This window comes from Dendrobium catenatum, unplaced genomic scaffold, assembly GCF_001605985.2.
Source record: "Dendrobium catenatum unplaced genomic scaffold, ASM160598v2 fragScaff_scaffold_551, whole genome shotgun sequence".
Classification (NCBI taxonomy): domain Eukaryota; kingdom Viridiplantae; phylum Streptophyta; class Magnoliopsida; order Asparagales; family Orchidaceae; genus Dendrobium; species Dendrobium catenatum.
In genome coordinates, this window is record NW_021319013.1 from 54,382 (window position 1) to 70,411 (window position 16,030).

General features: G+C 33.5%; 1 protein-coding gene across 7 annotated transcripts in view; it reads right to left on the reverse strand.

The window, feature by feature from the left end:
- Positions 1–12,506, reverse strand: part of LOC110106823 (dnaJ homolog subfamily C member 17-like) — a 32,476-nt gene extending 19,970 nt beyond the window's left edge. For all 7 annotated transcript variants that reach the window (XM_028694781.1, XM_028694783.1, XM_028694784.1 and 4 more), the window contains exons 1-3: positions 11,651–12,506; positions 10,809–11,027; positions 6,420–6,611 (exon numbers count right to left, since the gene is read on the reverse strand). In XM_028694781.1, coding sequence (XP_028550614.1) covers positions 6,420–6,611; positions 10,809–11,027; positions 11,651–12,121 — 882 coding nt within the window. In that variant the 5' untranslated portion in view covers positions 12,122–12,506. The remainder of the gene's footprint in view (positions 1–6,419; positions 6,612–10,808; positions 11,028–11,650) is intronic.
- Between the last annotated feature and the right edge of the window lie 3,524 nt (positions 12,507–16,030).

Here is a 16,030-nt window from a genome sequence, read left to right on the forward strand (position 1 = left end):
TACTAGCATAGCTAGTCTACCTAAAGGACCTCGACTCAATTGAACAGGAATTTTGAAGTTCAACCATAAAATTTCTACCTCCATTATACTTTCTAATATCTTTGCTCATGGATCTCCTCCAACATTTGAATAGCCCGAGAGTACAAATCTAATCATGCCATATTAATTTTCACAATCCTCTTGTGTTGATTTTCAATTTCTTGGTTTTTTTTTCAAGGAACCGTATTGCATTTCTACTCTCTAAGGAGATTCCAGGAAGAGTGTGATTTTCTGGTCAATTGTTTCTCACAGAGAAGAGCAATCAATCTACCATTCAATCTCTTAATATATGTATCAGTACTCTTATATATATTTTATTACTTCTTTTTAAGCCCATAATTCCCCCTAATTGAACTTAGTCGTAATCCTAGTTCAGGATGTTAACTGATTCTTAATATGGAGTCTCCTTCTGTTATCTAAAGATTTAGAGATAAGACAAGCCCACCCCATTGTTTTTCTTCGAGAACAAAGGCATTAATCTTGACTCAATCATGGTCCCAAATTATTACAATTAAACACATGGAAAGCTATAAACAACTCGAACTCCTCTCCCAGTCTGAATCATCGACAAAATAAACAATGACAACAACAACAACAACACTCAAAGCCATGGATACAAAATCGATTTTGTCTCTCCACTGTCACGGTAAAGAGATAATAAGAAATGACAAACAACCAAAATGTCCACGTCAATCTTCCTAATCTCTAGTCAACATCAAACGTAAAATGGGCAACCAAACTGCAAATGGGTTCACATAGTAATGACTCTCATTCATATAAGAGGCATTATGACTATCACATTGACTACTATCCTCTAAGAGAAATCTAAGTATAGAACACGAAGAGCTGAAAACAATATGAAAAGATGTACTTGCAATCAATACCGCATGGCTAATGAAATTGGCTAAATTCACATTCCATAAACTACAAAAAGATTTAGAATGGCCAACGAAAGAAACTCTTACGTTGATAATAATCAAATGTACTCTTCTCTGATCTTCAACTAGGGACTCCACTTGTCACTCATCCTAACATATCTCACTAAATATTGGCAAAACGATAAAAAATAGTTAAAGATTTTAATTAAGAAGTCCAAAGTGTTGCTCCAAGCTACTGAAAAGATAGTGAAAAGGATAGTAGGATCCAAATTCTCCTAGACATAATACGAACTAAGAAACCCTTGTATTTCGATGAATACCTACAGAAGACAAAAATAGGCGCGAAACTCTTCAAACTTCAAAATGAAACCAAAAAAAAAAGTGATTTATTGCCAGAGAATCAAATAGATTGGAAGAAAACAACAATCTAAGAGCACAAGTGTCCTTCACTATTCATGAGGAGGATCGATTCTCTCCCAATCCTAGACGAATCTAGAGCCCATCAAAACCAAATCCTAAAAGAGGTCGCCGAAAATCAGCCCAAATTCAAAGATGCTGTCGTAGGACCCCTAGAAATCATACAATATCAAAAGGAAAATCCTAAACAGTCCTTACAGCGAAAATTCCCTCCCAAATCCCTCAAACACGTGACCAAATGTGCGCCTCATGAACCGTAGTGCTTGATCGCCCGTGCGGGAGAGCGAAAAGTTAGCCTCTATCGCTGGTCGGGTCCCTGTTAGGAACCGCTACGACCGTCTAACAATACTTCCCCTTCCCAAAATTCATTTGTCCTCTATGGGGAGAATAGCTTCGTGTTCCCGTGGGGTGGCTCATCCTTGAGTTGGCTACAAAACATTACTGAATGCTGAATCAAGGATGCATTGAAAGAGGAAACATCCCTTTCCCTCTTCAAATCTTGATCATGCTATCCATTCATGTGTAGTCCCACTAGATAATATCCCCACATTATAATGTTTCTAACCTATGGTCTTAAGTGATACCAGGCTTTGGATAGCCTTAACATCTTCCCCTTATAACCACCTTCTTTCAATCCACCGTTAATTTCATCGTGAGTTCCCCCAAGGTTTGCAACCACTTTATCCCCAGGATGACATCAGTACTTCCTAACTCTAGTGGAAGAAAATCCTCCCTTACCTGAATCCCCTGGATGATCAACACCACTCCTCTATAGATACCCTGGCCTTTCTCCCTTACTTGAATCCCTAAGAGTGATGTATTTGCTCAATGTGGAGTTCGAAATGAATAATCTTGGTCCTGCCAAGAAATTCTTGAAATGGAGATCATCAAAGATAAAGAAACAAAAGAATTTCTATTCACAAGGGGACATAAATCGAGAAGATTGTGGACAGGTTTGGGATAGCAGCTTCTAAACTAGTTTCTCACCCCTAACACAGCATATAAGGATGAGCAAGAATCAAGCACCAAGTGATGATATTGCAATATTATACATGACAAAAGTTCCCTAGTAAGATATTATGAATAGTGTTATGCATGCTACAATTTTTTTAAGTCAAATTTAACTTACTTGCTCATCATTATAAGTAGGTTATCCAAAGAGGAATCATTCCAAAGCTATAAACAAGGTGTTGCAGCACTTAAATGAAACATAACTTTATGATTGTGGTATAGAAATATGATTCAGTAAAAGAAATGACTGCAGAGTTCGTATATCCAAATTTTTTAGATTATTTAGATACTTGAATATCACGTATAGATTATGTATTTAAGGTGCTATGAAATTCCATTAGTTGGTAGGTAATTTAAAACTAATTGTGGTCTTATATATAATAGAAGCTAAACACGTTGTTGCTTCAGAAGCAATGAAAGAAGCATCATAATTCAAATGATTGATTTTTTATATGCTAATGTGCTCAATGCCAACAAATGTATTTGTATTTTGTGAAAATCAAAATGATGCATTCCTCACCAAAAAGCACATGTATCATGAAAGGTCTAAGGCTCTAAGCACATAGGTGTGAGGTTTCATTTCATTGAAAAGGCAATTGCTAATTGGATTATAGAGATTGTGAAAATTTTACCAAATGATAATGCATTGATATGTTGACAAAGGCACTAGCTTCCTCAAATGTCAGCATTGCTTGGACTTGGTGAGGTTAGTGAGGGAGAAATTTTGATGTTGTTTTCTCATCTCTTTGTGGTGAAGATTGTTGTATTGGTTCTTTTATTTCACTATAAGCTCGTGTCAGATTTACACTAGTTTCTTGTTGAGAAGAGTATTTCTGTGATTTTTTTTTTTTTTACATCTCTACCATCAGGAGTGGCTATAAATACGCACCTCCTTCACAAATTGGAAAAAAATTGGATTTCATTCCTCAAGTGAATAGCATTACCTGTCTTTATCTTCCTACTTTATTGTCCCTATTTCTGAATTCTTGGAGATATGATATTTTGATTATGCTGCAAGAACTGAATTAAGGTTTTCTAAAAGCAAGGTGGCCTCTTATTTCTTGAAGGAGTTATCTCTACATCTAGCGACTGTACGTTAAAGGTGGCTTGTAGGTCGATCCCAATTCAAAGTGGGAAGCCTCATTCAATGTCCAAGAAACCAAGAATAGAAGCTAAAGGTAAGGATTTAACACCAAGTTCACATACAACAAGTAAAATACAAAAGAATTATCTATTCAAGATGCTAGGGGACTTACACTGAAAAGGCATACCAATGCATCCTACCTAGGGGTTGTTTGTTTGACTAAAAAAATATGCATCGTAAAAAATATGTAGTGTAAAAGAAATGCAGTATAAAAGAAATACTTTGGAATTGTTTGGATGAAAGTAAAGGAAATGCAAGTGAGTATTTTTTTTTTTATTTGGTTTGAAATAATGAATATAGTATAAAGTCCAAAAATGGTGGCGGCCGATGGGGAAGGTGGTGGTGGTGGTAGTGGCTGACAGCATTGATCGATGGTGGTCGTGGCCTATGGCGGTTGTGGCCGTAGCTGACGTTGGTGGTGGTCACCAGCATCGGGTGGTGGTGGCCAGCAGTATGTGGTGGCCGGTCGTGGATGGCATTTTTGAAGTGGGGCTGGTGGTAGCGGCCAGTGGTGACCTATGGTGGGCGGAGGGATGCGATCAAGCGAGCTTGCTTGTGGTGTACATGATTTTAACTTAAAACTGTGTGAGTTTGATTTACTTAAAAAATGAACTTAAATGTTTTATTATTTTATACTATATTTACTTTACTTAGTTCCACTTTGTATTCTAAACAAACACCAAATTTTTTAAAACCTCAGCATTTGAAATACTTTACACCACTTTGTATTCCAACCAAACAGCCCCCTACTCATAGTCAAGCGCCTCCTCCAAGTCTAAAATCCACTTGATCAAGTAACATTGATTCATATAATAATATGGACATTCCTATTACTCATAGGAAAGGTGTAAAGACTTGCAACAAACCCCCAATTTCAATCTTTATTCCATATGAAAGATTATTGCCTAATTTTAATGTCTTCACAACATATCTTTTTAGCATTTAAATTACAAATAGCAGTCACGAAGCACTAAATATTTATCAATGGAGAAAAGTCATTTATGAAGAAATCCAAGCTCTTGAAAGAAATGATGCCTAAAAATTTTACAACATACCCAAAGGGAAAAAATTTACTCAATACAAATAAATCCTTAATGTCAAATACAAAGTAGACAAGAGTGCTGAATGATACAAAACTAAATTAGTTGCAACAATATTTCCTTAAACTTATGGAATTCATTATCAAGTGACTTTGTTCATGTTGTTTAAGATTAATATTGTTTAGATTATATTTTCTGTAGTTATAAATTTGGATTGGCCACTTCATCAATTAGATATAATCAACGTCTTTCCAAATGGAAACTTAAAAGATGAAGTCTATATGTTGATCCTTCCAAGATTTTAAATTACCAGCATAAGTGCACAAACTCGAGAAATTGCTACATGACATAAAATAATCATAAAAACCCTGATTTTACAAATACACCATGGTGGTTAAGAGGCATAGACAATCTCAACAACAACACTCTACTTACCAAAATGTCATCTAAAGGTAAAATTACTACCTATATTATAAATGTTGCTAACATCATCTTGATAGCCAGCATAAATAAAAGATAAATAAGTTGAGAGGTATTATGGCCAAAGAATTTGAGAGCAAGTATCTTGGTTTATCAAAGCCTTTTTTGGAATGGAAATAGTAAGACCAAGCAAGGGATTATCAATATCTAAATGAACATACACCTTAGATTAACTATAAGAAATCAGTATGCTCGAGTGAAGCTTGCTAACACTCTAATGGATCCCTTAAACAAAATTGGGTCTAAGGCAGATACAAAATAGATTAACAAAGGTAGGTACTAATGATGAGTAGGAAAACTTATCTACCTACTATCTTGCCCTGGACCCAATCTCAACTTCCTTGTCGATGTAGTTAGTTATTTCATGAATATCACTACAAAAGAACATCTTCATGACACATATTATACCCAAAGGTATCTTAAATGACACCTAAAAAAGGGTTATTCTTGAAGAAAGGGATTAAAAAGAGTAGAAATCTTCATTGAAGATAACTGAGTGGGAAATATAACTAATCAAAAATTGAATTAGGTTATTATTATTTTTTCTGCAGAAATTTGGGTGCTTGGAGAAATAAATAATAATTAGATTGCTCATAGCACTGCAGAAGCTGAATTTAAGGCTCCCATAAAATTTGTAACTCTCCTATGCTGGTTTCTGGTTTCTAGTTTTCTAAAGCAAGTTGTATTACTTTCTGCTCTCCAATGGATCATGGAATCTCTATGATTTTCTGGCCATCAGTTTTCATTTATAAGACAAAATCAATCAGCATTCAACTTTCTTAATTATGTATTTAGGATCTGTTTTGTTATAATTTTATATTTCTTTCCTTGTTTCACTAATACTAAGCCCTCATTTTCCAAAATAATTTCACCATTATTTTTAATTTTCTAGATTTCACTTAATGTCAAAACAAGTAAGCTATGCCTCAAGTAAATATTGAACCTTCACTAGTCATAAATGATGAAGGATTACAAGGCAAGGTTATAACCAGGGACGGTGCTAGGATACTGTACAATAGATAAGTTTCAAGACCTCACCAACCTAAGATTGTTACCTGCCCGAAGCATTATAAATGTTATCACTATTTTCTCAAACAGAAACTACATTAACCTACTTCCATTAACCTAGCAGAGAAAAAACACATTCTAGAACCAAAACATGAAGTCAGAACAATGAAGAGGAAAGAGATGTTCGCATAATTAGAAAAAATTATAATAAATTAGGGATCGACTAGTACAAAATCAAGTATTTATCATGAATTTTGGCCTGAGTTCATTTAAACGAGTTTCTCATAAAGGAAAGATAATTGGAAAGAAATCTTAGGGCGACTTATGCGAGCAATATATAGCATGACATGAACGCAATAACATGCATTAAAGAAGATCAATCCTTAGATAATGATTATCTACCTCCTGAAGTTTCTTCATTACAAATGCTTCATAATTTTGAAAGCCAGCTCCGACAACATTGTTAAATTCAGGGCCCATGCTCTCGTTATGATTAGTAGACGAGGTACTAGAAAAACTGGGTGCCATAGGTTCCAGTGGAAGAACAAGCAATGGATTTGTTGTGTCACCACTCATACTTTGTATAGCTCTTACCTGATGAACGAGAAAAAATAAGCTTCAATCTTAACCATCAAATTGCATATTAGCATGTAAATATGCAGATGACAAGTTTCTTACATTACTCTGCTAATAATTCTAGCGAGAAAAAAATCCAGATAGTACCGGATAATAATAACCAGTCAAATTTTCCATGTTCATAGCATGTTAATCACAAATAAAATACTTTTCATTTCACCAATGATTCGAGCATTTTTCTCTACAACAATGCATCACACCTGATCCAAAATTCTGCTTACATACATGCAACATGCACATGACCTAAGTGCACTTTGTTTGGTCGGCTAAAAAAAGGAATGCAATGCAAAAGAAATGCTTCGGTGTTGATGGGATGAGCATAAAATAAATGCAGCTAAATGCTTTTTTATTTAAGTAAAATGAATGTTAAGTCCAAAGATGGTGGGGGCACCGGCGAATTTGCTTTAACATAAAAATGAATTAAACATTTTACAATACATTCCTTTTACTTCACTCTGCATTCCTTTTACTTCTAACAAAATACCAATATTTTTAAAACCCGTGTAAAAATGATTACTTTACAACTAATTACTTCAAACCAAACAACCCCCTAGTTAAAATTAATCTCATTAAAATATAAAAAAAAAACAAAAGAACGAATATGAATGCTTTTATAGTTAGGTGACTCTTTTAGGAATATTGTATGGACAAGAGAGAAAAAAATAGAAAGTAAAAAGTTTTTAGAATATTGAGATGATTTCTTCATTCACCTTGAGCGTATATATCTTACCCACCTGAAACACCTATAAGACATTGATCTATTGTTGTAAAACTTCTAAAATATACCCATAAAAGCACGCAAAATTATTCTGAAATAATCCAAAGATAAAGGCAGCTGAAACTAATAGGTCAGAAAAGGTACACCCAAAAAAGGTATTAGCATAGCAGAACAAAACATGATTCAAATGTATTTGTTACTGCTCTAAAACATAACATGAAAATCAGGTAACTCAGAACTTAATAAATAGAAGACTAATTCCACAACTGAACAAGCAAAATACAGTGAAAAAGATAAATTCTTTCTATAGAACTACACATCAAGCTAAATCCAAAATAAAGTGAGGCATTAGGAGTCATTTAAAATAACAACAAAATCTGCAGAAAAAAAATATAAACAGAAATTAAGAAAACATTTTAGCACAATAAAGAGTAAGAAAAACTCATGTGACAATAATAATAAGTTTTAAGCCATCTCTCCAACCTGTAATTTCCATCCATTTCAAGAAGCTTAAGTTGAGCAGATGCCGAAAAAAGAATTTAAACCCTACGCTAGTTGTTTATCAAAGTGGATTCTCAATGAATTCAAATAAAATGTTAAGAAAATAAGATTCTTTAACAAATTAAAAGGGCCCGACATATCGTAGCTTCAATACTTAGACCACATAGGGAGCCTCAAAACCAATAGATAATCTCTTTTGATTTTGGAAAATTAGTATCAGAACATAGAAATGTGATTTTGCTGAAACATTTCAATTTAGCAAGTAAACATTCTTTATAATTTTTGAGGAATATATAGGAAAAGTAGCATTTAAAACTAAAATATAAACTCTTATAATCAAAATATAATAGAAAGAATAGCTGAAATACAAACAATTATTCAAGTATAGGAAACTGAAAATGGAAAACCAAAACCACCCAAAAAGAAAGAGACACTAAACAATTTTTACCGACATTACCGAAAGTCAAGAGAATATTCTACTTAACGGGAGTAATATAAATAGATCGCTATGTCCATTAAGCACAACATGTTGCTATTTAGAGATATATAAATCATGATGCATTCCACTTTTCCTTCCCCATCAATTACAAAAAAATTACGCAAGATCTTAATGCATTTAACTTCTTAAGGTCTCACCAAAATTTAGCTTCCTTGTAAATTGTTACTTCTATTTACTTTCTAAATCTCAAGAAACACACAAGTAGTGTAAAATGAAGCACAAACTTGGTGCATTTTTTCACAATCTCAATTAAAATCTACCATGGAACTTTGATTAGGTACATCAAAAGCTAGTCAAACTTGAAAAAAACACTCATCGAGATCTCACAAACAACAAAACAATAATTGTTGGGATACACCTAGAGACAATGCAACCTATGATCCCTTCTCTGACATCCATGTTGAATCTCAACAATAAGATGCCACTCCGTCGAATCTCATTCCCAAGGATCCTATCAATCAAGGGGTACCAATAAAGGATCCTGAATTAATAAGGCAATGGTGTTGATAAATATAATCATATGTGAACAAGATTATAAATGGAGGAAGAAGGATCATAAATAAATATTAGGGGATAATTAGTTATTCAATAGAGTATTTGAGCTCCTTGTTTATAAAAGTTTAAGATTTAGAGACATGCTCAAAAAAATTTAAAAATTGTATCCTTCATAAAAAAGACTAAACTACAACGACTATTTCAAAATTTCCCAAAATCATAAGTTTTGACGGAAACTGTATGATAACAACCAACTAAGTGTGTCGCTTTGTTAGAGCTTAAGGAAAGAAAAATAATAAATCAAATTTAATTATATCTAAAACATGTGAAGATTGAGAAAGGCAATTGTAGAACCAACCGACTAAAGATGCCTTAGACCATTCAATTTAGCCCTTTAACAAATATGCCATGCCCAAGCAAGCATTAAGGGGCTCAAGGATTCTTTTTCTCATTTTTTCTCAAAGTGTATTCCTAAAATAATAAAAACTAAAAAGTAAGCTACTCTATCTTAACAAAGAAGTCATCTTCCTATGATAACCTTTCATTTATGAAATTAAAAGGACAGACACAACTTATCAGGAGACGGGATTGAAACATGGGAAGAATATATCAAGCAGTTGAAATGTAACTCATACAAAAGTCCTTTTGTAAACAAAATTGCTCTACAAAAGTAAAATTGAGCTAGAGATGATTTTGACAAGGAGCTAAAAAATAAAATTTGAGATCAAGAATATTGAGAATTCTTTTTTTAATGTTAGACTATGATATGATTTATCAAATAAAGATGCCCTTATTTTAGTAAAATGGATGTGTTTTTCACGGTCATGAAGTTTTTGAGGGTTTGTATGAGAAGGGTTTAAGAAAAAAAAGTGGTATCACATTTTCGCAATAGAAATAATGACATAGCTTACTTTTTTTTAATTAATCTAGGATATTTTTCAAAGATGGAAGGACAATACAAACCTATGTAATTAACTTCAAGATACAGGTTGGAGTAGTTTTTTAAAGGTTAGGGTTCGCAGCAGCTACTGAGGGGACATTTAGTATTACCATAGTTATTGAGATTACTGATATTTGGCAGGGGCCATTTCAAATGAAAATTTTCCTTAATATCCTTGTTTATATGATGATATCTCACAAAAATAATCATCTCCCGTGAGGACAACAAATCCACCAACATTTCAACAACAATAAGTTTATGAAAAATTGCATGGTAGGGTAACCAATGTCATCCTGCCACTGGTTGGGAGAAGGAAAAACTTCAGAGAATGAAAGAATGCTAACCGTGGCCACAAAGAGGTGAATGATGTGTGATATAAACCAACATAGGTACTGACGATAGGATTTTAAGCAGTAGAGATGGAAAATGAACTCCAATGAAATGATACGGCATTAAGTCAGAGCCTTCACTTAGTGGAAAACAGACATATATTGAATATTCAATAACATTAAAATATACTTATCGTGCAGATACTGTTGTGCAACCTTTAAAAATCTCAATGTTCACACTATATTTCATAAAATAATTAAAACTTTGTAGGATACAAATTTTTCAAAGGACTAAAACCCCAAACCTATCCTTTGGACGTAAAGAGTAACACAACTAAGCCAGAAATTTGTAATATACAACTGGGTAAAACAAAAGATTTAATTAGATCAGATTTTCATTTCCAATAGTTGAAATAAATTTGAACTTTCTTCTTTTAGTTCAAACTAATAAACTGAAAACATGTCATCTGACGATCAACATGACATGATATCTTAATGTTTAGTGCATTCTTTAAATGTAAATGAACTCCATAATGAGTTACCCAATAGTGAATTCCAATTTATACATATAGAAATATAGAGACAAACATGCCAATACAATTTTGTTAATCAAATGCAATAATGAGATGCGTGCATGAACACCTCAAATACAAAATAAAAAATAAGAGCTCACCACAGCATCTTTGGAAGCCATTACAATAATAGCTGAAGCCTTCTTCTTTGAACTCTTTGACCGGATCACAACATCCTCAACAATGCCAAACCTCGCAAAAATTCCCCGTAGCTTGGCAGCACTATAATCGCCAGCACTTGTCTCCCAAGTGACCTTCAACATCCTCCCTTTATCCAAGCCTGGACCTACCTTCTCTTCTGCTGCCTTCTCTTTCCCGTTCTGTTAAGCATAAACCAAGCAGATCGAATAAATAAGAGTAAATCCATTTTAACAACATAAATGGATAGATATCTGATATCCATCTTTGCTCATCAGGAAAAAATAAGTATTTCAAAGGAACAAACAAAGGGGCTGTTTGGATGCACCAAAATTTAATTCAGATAGGATTTTGTAAATCCTCTAAATTCGGATTTACTAAATCCTAGGGGTGAGCCCCTAAGGATATCTCATTAAACAATGCTAGGGTCATCAGCAAACATAATAGATCTCAAGACAGTCCGATCTGAATTTTGCAACAAAAATTCGTAAATCCCCTTGCTTAAAGAGGACTAAGAATAAATTAAAAAGGTTTTCTTTTTCCCTTGTTTAAACAGGATTAGGAATAAATTAAAAGGCATTCTTTTCAAGTATACATAAACACAAGAATGGAAGCGCAATATATGATGTTAATGGCATATAAGAAATGTTTACGGTAATTTATCAAATAAATACGGTAATTTATCAAATAAAAAAGCAGACTCGGAATGCTCATGCGATTTAATGCACAAAACTGACGCTAAAAGAACAGCAAGGCCAACGAACTCTACCCGATTAATTTAAGAGAAAGTTCTGCCCAGTCTTACCGGCTCAGAAGCCTTCTTCGCGCGCCTTGCTTTGAACTCCGCGATCTCCCTTTTCAACTCATCCGCCTTCATCTTTTCCTTCCGACGGCCCTGCTCAGCCGGATCGACAGCCGCAGCTGCAGATCGCTCCCTCTCATCAAGATCAGTGGCCATTTTTCGGCGCTTTGCGTCCTGAAGTGAATCCCGTAGGACACGTTCGCGTCGAGCTCGGAGCTTTGCATCAAAACAACAGCGTGACATCTCGTCACGGAGAACCTCAAATGAGGAGGTCAGAAGCTGGAAATCTGCGGTGGCATTTGGATCATTGGGGCGCTTGTCCGGGTGGCGGATGCGAGACTGATTCTTATAGGCTTTCTCGATCTCTTTAAGAGATAGCTTTGATCCTTCCTCACCGGAGGGTAGGCCGAGAACGGCGTAATGGTCAGCATCATCTTCCGGTGATGATCGACCTCGTCCATCACCGCCTGCCATCAGAAATTACTGCTACGGCGTACGATCTCCCTAGGGGGCTGTTTGGTATGCGGATTTAGGCCGGATTTAAGGCCGGATTTGGGCGAAATCCAGCCAAACGGCCTAAAATGCAAAATCAAATCTCACGGTAAATGAAAGCCGCGGTTGACGGAAAATTCCCTCTTATCGTGGTAATCCCGGATTTACGAAATCCATTGGTTCGGCGGATTTACGGGATTTGACCGAAGAAGCGCGCGAAAGGGAGAAAGTTACCTTCACAGCAAGTGAGCTCCCGTTGTTGCTTCAGATCAAAAAAATGTCGTAACTTCCGATCTAACAGGAAGTCGTCGAAGGAGCAAAGTCGAACGCCGACGAAGCCGAACGAAATACAGGACGGAAAAGTAAAACCTAGACAATTCTACTTGTTAGATAATTTAATTAATATAATTTAAAATATTAATAATTAAGTAAAATTAATTAAATAATATTTAAATAATTGATAAAATTATTAGTTAAATACTTAGTTATTTCAAAATAATTAATAGGATTAAATATGATCTAAAATAAAAATAATTATTATAAAACATTATAAATAATAATTAAATAATTAATTTTTATTAATAAATTTTTGTTATATTTTATTCAAATTTTTCTTGTCGTGTTTTAATTATCTTAATAATGTATGTCAACTCTTTTAACCTCCTTAAATCCTAAGTTGAACAGTCAAACAGCATTTTATTGGATTTATCATGAATGTTACCAAACAATTTTCAGGATTTAACCCCTCAGGATTTCGTAAATTCGGATTTGGAGGATTTATGAAATCCTACTTAAATGAAATCCTAGATTCTACCAAATAGCCCCTAGGATGGTGTTGGGTAGCAAGATTTATGCCGGATTTGAGACGGATTTCAGCAAAATCCAGCCAAATGACCTAAAATGCAAAACCAAATCTCACGATAAATGAAAGCCGCCGTAGACGGAAAATTACCCCTTTTTCATGGTAAATTCCAGATTTCTGAAATCCTCTGATTCGGTGGATTTACGGGATTTGGCCCTAGAAGCGCGTGAAAGGGAGAAAGTTAACTTCGCAGCGAGAGAGCTCCTGTCATTGCTTCCTATCAAAATGTCGTAACTTCCGATCCGCAGGAAGGAAACGCCTTCGAGGAGCAAAGTCGAATTGCAACGAAGGAGCCGAAGAAGAAGAAACAAAGAAATACAGGGGAGCATTAAACCGAAGGGCTATGCTACATAGAGAAAAGAGTAAAAAGTAGAATAATTATTTAAAATGAGTAAACTAATTTTAATAATTATTATTCATTAATTAATAAAGTATTCATTCATGTAAATTAATATTATTTAACATTTATTTTAATAAAAATTATTATAATTAATTAATTAATTAATTAAGATATTAAATTATATTAATTATAATTTTATTTCAATTTATTAAAAAAATTTAATTAGCTATAACTAATACTAATTTTATTTAATTTATTTAAATACAAATGATGAGTTAATTAACTAAATAAATTAGTAATTAATAAATAATCTATTTGCTGATTAAATTTTGTATGATTTAAATAATCTATTTTGAAAATTTGAGGTTTACAACTATTTCGAAATTACTTTCTTATAAGTTTAAATAACTCTAAAAAATATTAATATTAACTAAATGAAAGATTATTTAAAATGAGTAAACTAATCTTAAATCTATGTTATTGTTGTGTTTTTTTTTAGAAACTTTGTTGTATTTTATTTAAACTTCTGTTATTATACTTTAATTATCAAAGAAATACTTGTCAAATCTTTTAACTACTTTAAATCCTGAATTGAATAGTCAAACAGTCACACAAGATTTAATAGGTTTTATCATAAATATTAACAAACAGTTTTCAGGATTTAACCCCCCCTAGAATTTCATAAATCCGTATTTAGAGGATTTATGAAATCCTACTTAAATGAAATCTTATGTGTTATCAAACAGGCCCTAGGGCTGGTTAGGGCACAGAACAAAGAAATTTTGTGGAGAGCGATCAAAACTGTTACGATTGTTTGACAACAGGATTTAAATAGTATTTGAACAGGCTTTAGCATAAATCCTACAAAATAGGATTTATACTTGGCATAATAAATCTATCGTTGCCACTTTTTGTGGTAAATCTCAAATTTACTAAATCCAGGAGTTCAACGGATTTATGGGATTTAATTTGGCTGAAGAAGTGCATTAAAGGGATAAATTTCTTACCTTCGTGAAGATGGAGAACCCTCCCATCATTGTCGTTCCTTCTTATCCAATAGTAGAATTGCCAGCTGTCACGACTTCCGATCTGACATGAAGGAACGCCGTCCAAGGAGGCGAAAAGCAACTCATGCAAAACGCTTACCAATAAGTGATCGAGAAACCAACTTAGGCGAATTCGAACAACTCGAGAAGAGGAAACAAACCCTGCATAGTGAGAAATTATTTGATGCGGATGTAGCTCTACGTCCGAACTAAAATATCGTGCCCTAACGTGGTGACCGGACAACCTCACTATTCATATATACCAATAAAATTATAATATTTTTTTTTAACGTTTTTTTATAATTTATCATGCAACTCGATGACCTGACCCAGTCCATAGTCAAAATTTTAAGTTTAACTAAAAAGAAACCCACGTAAAACGTTAATATCTGGGGTTTTGGATTATTTTGGCCACCTGAGGCAGGATTGCTCCAAAGAGGTTTGTAATATTTCTCCGAAAGCTTGAAGGAAATGAGAAAATTTGGATATGAAGATAGAAACCAATTTGGAGGACGTCAAATTCTCCGAGGAGATGGAAGGCATTACGCAAAACGTCTATAAAGACATATCGCAGCGAACAAGTGGAGATAAGTTGGGAATTTTATCGATAAATTTTAATCTACAAAGTGGTTTTACTATTTTTCACTTGACAAATTAGAGTTTTTAACAGTTTAGGTTATATTGTTCCAATCTTGTTTACTCCTCTGAAATTTTATTTCGCTGCACAAGCTTAGATTTAAGTTTGAATTTTGTGTACAAGTTTAGATAAAAACATAATTTATTTTGTATTATTGTTGTGTATTATTAATGTATACGGTTGTTGTGTATTATTATATTATACTAATGTGTACTGCGTCTTTTTACTAATGTTTATTACATATGTGTATCATTGTGTACCGATATGTATTGCATAAGTGTATCTTTGTTACTTTGTCTACTTCCATGTTTATATCAGTATGATTCAATATGTTTGTCTTATATACATTGTGTTATAATTATGAGAGGGAAACATACGATATGAATTGGCATTATGCTCAAAATGTTGGTTTTAGGGTTCGCAAAGAGCATTCCAGTTACTAACCTTATTTAAGAAAAATAAAAACAAAGAACTTTAGCTATTTAAAAGTTGGATTTATGAAGGATATTGACTTAAATATCAATCCAAATATCAAAAATCAAATACCAGAACGAGGTGTCCCGTTATGATTAGATTTTCAGTTGATGAATATTGAGTTTTGACTATGCATAAATGTATAGAGAGTCATAACCACAAATTAGCTAGGCCGAAAGATTAAAATATGTTTAGAACATGTAAGAATATTAGTAATGAGAGAACATCAGTTTTTAAATCAATGAAAGAAGCTAGGATAAGAACCATTGATGCATTTACTTACCTAGCTGATAAAGTTAGAGGTTTAAAAATGTTAGATTCTCTAAGAGGAATGCATATAACTACATTCATAAAGAAAAAAGAGCAAAGATTTAGTATGGGGATACTAATTCTCTAATTTAACTATTTAAAGATCGACTAGTTATAACATGTTTGCATGGGACGTCCAAATTGATGAAGATGATAGATTGTTGATTTTTTTTTATTGATGGGTTGAGGATAATAAATTATGACTGTTTTGAAGTTGTGATAA